The sequence below is a fragment of the Fusarium oxysporum genome, genomic scaffold, assembly GCF_000149955.1.
Source record: "Fusarium oxysporum f. sp. lycopersici 4287 supercont2.89 genomic scaffold, whole genome shotgun sequence".
In the NCBI taxonomy this organism is placed as follows: domain Eukaryota; kingdom Fungi; phylum Ascomycota; class Sordariomycetes; order Hypocreales; family Nectriaceae; genus Fusarium; species Fusarium oxysporum.
Genome location: NW_017264889.1, coordinates 1,368 through 8,418, shown reverse-complemented (window position 1 = coordinate 8,418; position 7,051 = coordinate 1,368). Strand labels below are relative to the sequence as shown.

The 7,051-nt window shown below is 48.7% G+C and overlaps 2 protein-coding genes across 2 annotated transcripts; one reads left to right on the top strand and one right to left on the bottom strand.

Moving 5' to 3' along the window:
• Positions 1-2,379: 2,379 nt before the first annotated feature.
• FOXG_17716 (STE/STE11/BCK1 protein kinase) lies at positions 2,380-5,383 on the top strand (the record flags this gene model as incomplete). Its single annotated transcript, XM_018397717.1, has 2 exons — positions 2,380-5,240; positions 5,299-5,383. The coding sequence occupies 2 exons, from the start codon at positions 2,380-2,382 to the stop codon at positions 5,381-5,383; spliced, it is 2,946 nt and encodes a 981-aa protein (XP_018258851.1).
• A 725-nt stretch (positions 5,384-6,108) lies between these two features.
• Positions 6,109-6,696, bottom strand: FOXG_22950 (uncharacterized protein; the record flags this gene model as incomplete). Its single annotated transcript, XM_018403366.1, has 1 exon — positions 6,109-6,696. One exon carries the CDS (start codon positions 6,694-6,696, stop codon positions 6,109-6,111), a length of 588 nt encoding a protein of 195 aa, XP_018258850.1.
• Positions 6,697-7,051: the final 355 nt, after the last annotated feature.

Here is a 7,051-nt window from a genome sequence, read left to right as displayed (position 1 = left end):
CTTGTTCACTCTTTTTAGATAGGAATCAAGACTTACGTTATCTTAATCTATTCCGTGACAGCTATTCGATTCATAGACTCTTCGAATATTACCAGTAGCCAAGGAAAGTAAAGACAAGAAAGCTTAAGTGTCTATTAAAAATAAGACAGTTATTTGTTTAAGTAAGCGACTTCCTTTAAAAAGACCTTAACATTGGCGGGAATTAGGCCGAGTAAGAATATTATTATGAGGTTACTAGTAGTATTTTATCCTTACTATTAGTGTTAAGATCGTGCTATATAAGCCATAAGTCTAGGGACTGGTTTAGCAGATGAGGCTATTTATAGGAATGGGAACCCAGCTTACTCGTGTAGTTCCTGGGGTCCATGTCCCTGGGTTTCCAGTTGACAAGCTTTCTATTAATATATAATTTGCATCTACTACTGCTATTTGGTGCCCAAATCTTTAATAAAAATCCTTAACAGGATTATATTGCTGAACCGAGGGATGGGCCAGAGCGACCAAAGTACCTATTTGCGAGAGGTATAATCTGCCTACTAGGCTTGTTTGTTTTATTGCTATATCTAAAAACCGTTTCACTACATGACCTCGATTAACTGGACTATAGAATAAGTAGGGATTTCCCTCTTAGTTCTAAATTCTTTTTAAAGTCAAGATCTTCTGCAAGCAATCAAGGGACGAGCACAGCGAAGGCAAGTCCTTATCCTTCTGGGGGGTTGAGAAGAGAGAGCTGTCAGTCCAGGCCGATGTTTCAAATAATAAGCTAACACCCTCTATCTTTTGAGATGAGTGTAGCTCTGCCTCCCTGAAGGTGGTGGTAGTTCTAGCGTACTCCCTCTTGAATGTTATGCTACTTTGGACGATGCCTATATTTTCGCCATGAGTATGATTCGGCAACTTTGTTCTGTATGCGACTGGATCTACACTTGACTACAAAAGCCGATGCGTCTCTCGCACCATAATACCCTTTTCGATCTGCTATTATGCATAATGATTACGAAATTGATAGCTAGAAACGCTCTAAGAAGCGGAAGTTGACTGGATGGCGCCTGCTATACGAATTATACGACCATCAGCTGAGAAGCGCGCCCATCTTATCATATGATACACTGGCAAAGAAGCTCTCTGAAGGCTGAAGAGCTAGCTGTCTTCGCGGCTACCGGATTGGATACCGATTTGCCACATGGTATAACTCGTGTAGTCCTGTTTGTCCTCCTCACCATCCTCTTCATTCTAGAACCCGGCGGTCTTTTTTTAGAGTAAGCCAATGACGCCAGTCTGACGAGACAACCTCGGATGTGGTATACTTTCAGTCTGACCCCTAGTGGACACAGCGTGGTACTCCACGTTTACTTAGGAAACTCGGCGACGGTCTAGTCTATCTTCAGAGGCTTAGGATATTAAATCTGTCGTCTGCTAGGCACAATTGTTTAATTATATACATAGCAATAAGGACCTATAAATTAAACCATTTCATTTTGCACAGTAGCTGTGCATCCTTCAGCGGGTGGGTGAAGACGCAGACTCTATGACAGTAGTTTGGTATCGGGACGCTAACAACTGCGAGAGCCGATTTGAAAGGAAGGGGGCTGTCAACGGTACAGACCATGATGCTTAACATCTTAGTTCTAGAGGATATATTTCGGCTCTTGAATAAGGAATTCGGGACCGTGGTAGGACTGCAGGGCTTGTGGTTGATGCGCTGGCCGGACTAGACACGAGCTGTCAAGATCATTTCGCTTATGGAAGAGTGTCACACAGATAATTTCTATGGATAGAAACTAGCCGAAGGATCAAAAAAAGCAGTCTCAGCTCTGGTAGCGCTGCTAGCACATTCGCTAGGCACACCCTGACCCAAGTATGAAAGGCTCAACTTCGGCCCTCCTCCCATTGAGGCAGCCAGCGGTAGTCAGTATTTTAGCGCCCGATCAACAATGCCCAAACTTAAAGTTAGCTGTGCCACAGTTTGCGGGCGCGGTCCGTCGCTTGGAGGATAGGTTTCTGGATCTTGCCTGCCGAAGGCGTCTATCCATCGCACTTGCGCATATCGCACACCCCTCTGACATGTGCGAGTCACGTCATCCACGTATTAAACCGTAATGAGAAGCGCTTTAGGCATATACAGAGGCCGCCTCATCCACAGTGTTCAAACCAACTTATCGCCCGGCATCAGCGACGAGATAGAGAATTTACCGATTCTAAAGTCAGCACGGTAGGAAATGGGGCCGGGCTTATCATTCCGCATGCTCTTTGGGAGAAGAACTGCGTCCAGAGAACAGTTAAAGTTAGCCCGATTTTGGCCTCGAAGATCCAAACCTAACCGCCAGCTCACAGTCGTCGTGGTCTCTTAAGACGCCGATAAGTGGTACTGAGACCAACATGACTACCCCAACGGATCCCAACTCAAGGAATCGCCTTCATACGAACAGCACCCTTCGATCGCGCGGTATACCTAGCACCTACAAGCAGACCTCTTCTAGTTCAGCAAGTTCCTCTGCGATTTCCATTCCTCTGGAAGTTGCGTCCCAGTCGCCCTTAGATCCCGGCTTGATTTGGTCGGCCAAGAACCAGTTCTCCCGAGACTGCCAGGAGATAAGCAAAGCACTTAACATCCATGGAACCCAGTCCCTGGAGCCCCGGGCTGACCGCGGCCGCGGTAACTCTAACCAGCAAGTATACCCCAATCTCGCCCAAGAATGCACAGATAGCGGAACCAATTGGGGCCAGCCGAGAGAACGAGAGGAAGGGAAACGAATGCGACGGCTTATCCGAAGCATCGTTACCGGCCGGTCAGCCGAATCTATCAAGAGCTCGAGTTCATACGATCGGAACAAGTCTTTCAGTGTCGGGCATGGGAACAATCTATCAAGCTCCGAAACCGATCCTGATCCCAGTTTGGACCGGCCCGGTCCGAGCTGGCGACCAGGTCCAGAAGACAGGAACGGCCACCAAGCACGTCAACGATCAAAGAGAACTAACCCTGTACGGACGTATGTCCTTGCTACCATGGACTATTGGCACTACCGAGTGTGCGATATCACCGAAGCGGAGACGGCGGCCGACATTCGCCGGGCCGTCTGTCTGCATCTGGGTTTGAGAGACTATGAAAATTCCTTACTGTACCTTACGGAGGTTGGCAGGCTTGATCATGCCGATCTTCTAGATGACCAGAAACTTGTTACCGCCAAACAGATCAAGGGAGATTCAGTAGGAACTCTCAAGTTCTTCGTCACACTTCCAGCAGTCCCTGCCGTGACCTGCGGCCTTACAGCAAACCCCATCGCGCCAGCATCTTTAGGCTATTTGGCACCTGGACTTGATGGCTCGAAACATAATCCGCGGCAGCGGTCAAGTACTTCACCCCCTACCTCTAGGCCTAACACATCGACGGATAACAAGATCGATAAGAATGCGCTCTCGCAAGAGGCAACCTCATACCCCGTTGAGATGAAGATAAAGCAGGGTGAATGTCTTGAGATGCGGAAGCACGCAGCAGGGAATGGTTGCCCATTTAAGTCGGTTGGTCTTGGCATCACAAGCAATAGAGTTGTTGATTTCGATCAACCTCGAAGCTCGCCATATAATGACAAGCGACCAGATCAGCTGTCCCCTCGGCGACCGCCTCCGGCACCGCCTGCTAATGATGATAGCGACGATGATTCCGATGATGACTTGTTCGCGATCCCTCTGATACCTCGAAGCAAGGGCAAGGCCTCTGCTGAGAAACAACGGGGACGTAACGCAGTTGACCACGATAAGCAGCGCAATCTGACAATGAATACTTGTCGGGCTGAAAAGGGCATTTCAGTGTCCTTTACATATCCACAGTCTATGCCAAGCGCTGTTACACTTAACCCCAGCGACGACAGCGTAGGACTTTCTCGTAAACCACGAGCAACCCCTCGATCCGGCTCCAGGACATCTAGTGAGAAGAACAGCAAGTTGAGCCGACGGGAACCGTTCATCGAAAAGGAAGTTTGGGCTAACCGTCCTCCAACGGATGCCCTGATTGATAACCTCGATGACTTCTTCCCTAACTTGGATCTTGATCAACCAGTTCTAGAAAAGGGAGAGGGTGGGGAGGTGCTTCCATCTCCTATCGCCGAGGCAGAAGAGACCTCTGGAGGCGCACCTAAGGCGACGCCCGAGAGAGCGCAAGGAGTTCCTGCAGCTGAATCCCCTACCGATGGTCTGCCTGCCGTTACACCTAGCCGACCGCCCTCTCTTTACAATGAGAACGATACTCATGGTTCTGATGAATCTACTCTTAAGGCTCCAGAACGACCTACTCCTGTGGCACAAAAAAGTCTCGGCCGTTCTAGTGGACTTGACCGCATGAAATCCATTCGTGAAGTTGTCCGTGGCGCTCACGAGGGCAACAGACGCATGGCTAGCACATCTCATAACAGAGTACAGGCCTCCGGCAACATGATCACGCCCAAGAATCCTCAAGATACCCTCCCCAAGAGGCGGACAACGTTCCGCTGGTTCAAGGGTCAACTCATTGGCAATGGCACCTATGGTCGTGTGTACCTCGGTATGAATGCCACTACTGGTCAATTCTTAGCTGTCAAGGAAGTCGACATCAACCCCAAGGCTGCTGGTGGTGATAAGCAGAAGATAAAAGAATTGGTCGCGGGACTGGACAAGGAAATTGACACGATGCAGCACCTGGACCACGTCAACATTGTGCAATATCTCGGATGCGAGCGCAAGGAAACAAGTATCAGCATCTTTCTCGAGTATATTTCTGGTGGCAGTATCAGATCATGTCTCCGTAAACATGGCAAGTTCGAAGAGTCCATTGTCGCGTCTCTCACCCGACAAGCGCTCTCTGGATTGGCATACCTGCATCAGGAGGGTATTCTCCATCGAGATCTGAAGGCAGACAACATCCTTTTGGATACAGATGGCACTTGCAAGATCAGTGACTTTGGTATCTCTAAAAAGACAGATAACATCTACGGCAATGACAAGACGAACAATATGCAAGGCTCGGTGTTCTGGATGGCTCCCGAGGTCATTCGATCACAATGCGAGGGATACAGCGCCAAGGTGGATATCTGGAGTCTGGGTTGTGTGGTGTTGGAGATGCTCACAGGCCAACGCCCATGGGCCAAGGAGGAGGCGGTAGGCGCCATCTACAAAATTGCAAATGGCGAGACGCCACCGATCGCCGAGGGTATCCAAGGAACCCTTGGTCCCCTGGCGGTGGCGTTTATGATGGACTGTTTCCAAGTGTGAGTACTTTCGGATTAGGACTTCCCTGTTATTTGTGGTTGGCTAACAGTGAATCAGGGACCCCTTTGATCGTCCAACGGCAGACGTGCTCCTCTTGCAGCATCCCATTCTGCGAGCTCGAACCCAACTTCAACTTTCATGAGACATCATTGTACGCCAAGATCAAGCCGATGCAAAAGGAAGATGCGAAACCACCGCAGTAAGAGGGCTGCGGGTTGGGAGAGGGAAGGCATTTTTAGTTTGGCAATTTTTGATGGGGATATCATACAGGCTTCTAAAAAGAGCGAGGCGATGGTGTAGGTTTTAGTGGGAAATGGATGGGCCAGGTATAGGTATAAGCATGGAGACAAGATGGGCGTTCTTTTGTTTGGCTGGGGTCCTTGAAGCTGCTCTGCTCGGACTGAGCGATAATGGATTGTCCTTGGGGATGATTTACACATGAGGGGGTATTAATGGGATAACATGATAGCCCCGATAGTGTGTACGATATGATAAAGGGTGTTATTGTGACGCGGCTATGTGTAGCTAAATGATGCCTGGATAGAAGCAAATGTAAACTTGAAAAGAAAAGTCATGAGGAATCCCTGGTCACTATTCTTATAATAATATAATGTTTTAATAATTGAGAAGTCAGAGAAATAGAATCAGAGTAGAGATTTCACTAATGACATATCGGTTGGAGCGTGCATGCTAAGCAGGCAAGGGTCGAAGTTACTACTCTGCAAGCCATGCAAACCATACAAGCATTCCAAGCCATGGTCAAAGAGGCTCGAAAGAAGGAGATGGAGGTCATCGAAGAAATGCGTGATCTGGCCTCACCGAACTCATGGCTTCGTTGGCTAGGAGTGGCAACCCATGTGAAAGACTTTAGCGATAAAAGGCAATTGCTTTGCTGTGGGTATAAAGGTCCTGAACTCCATGTAAAGCTTGATCCAGTCCTTCCATAGCATTGCATTTCGTACGGCGGCGTTTGTCGCGGAAAAGCCTTACGAACGCACAATTGTCTTTACTGAGGTCCGTTTCGTTTTTGGTTATATTGTTTTTATCATCCAGCAGTCCCCTCGCGCCAGCTATACCTTCGCGGAACCGATCGGATAGGTGCATGATACAGTCCCAGAGTGCGCATGTAGCCTCAGCTCGATTGATTGGGTATGTGCCAGGAATTCTATATTTCGCATAGTTGATATAATCAGTATCGTCGCAATGAGCTAGGGGGCTTAAAATTTCGTCGGCGTCGGGTGATTCTACCGTCGCCATAGTGCCAAAGCCGGCAAGTTGGTTCATTAATAAAGGTTCGAAACAGTCTCCGGTGGACTCTTTCCCGGGAGGGCAAGCCAGCACGACGTGAGTTATACGCTCATGTTCAGCCATGGGGTCCAACGTGCCGAGGGCTAGGACTGGAAGAGAAATGAACAATAGGCACAGTGCGCCCCAGGCGAGGGTTTCGGCAAGCATCTTGCGCTCTGCTTCTCATCATAGAGTCCATTCCAACCAAGGGACTTGTGAGGAATTTACCTTTTGTTGTGCAGACATAACGAGGGTTTTGGAATCTTCTGTATGAGAGTAGCAATCGCAATTGGCTCTATATTGCTTTATGGGCTAAAAGGCGGATGAAGACCGCGAGCTGTAAGGGTTTTATTCAGTGTGGCTAACAGACCGACCGACCCAGACCGGCCCCTTCGGTCTGTCGGTCTAGGTCTGACAGTCTGATCCAGTGATCCCGAAGGTTTTTACCGTGCTGCTGAAAGGGGTTCACTAAATGGCACCATACACACTGAAACTCTTTTGCTCCTCGTACGCAAGCATTAAT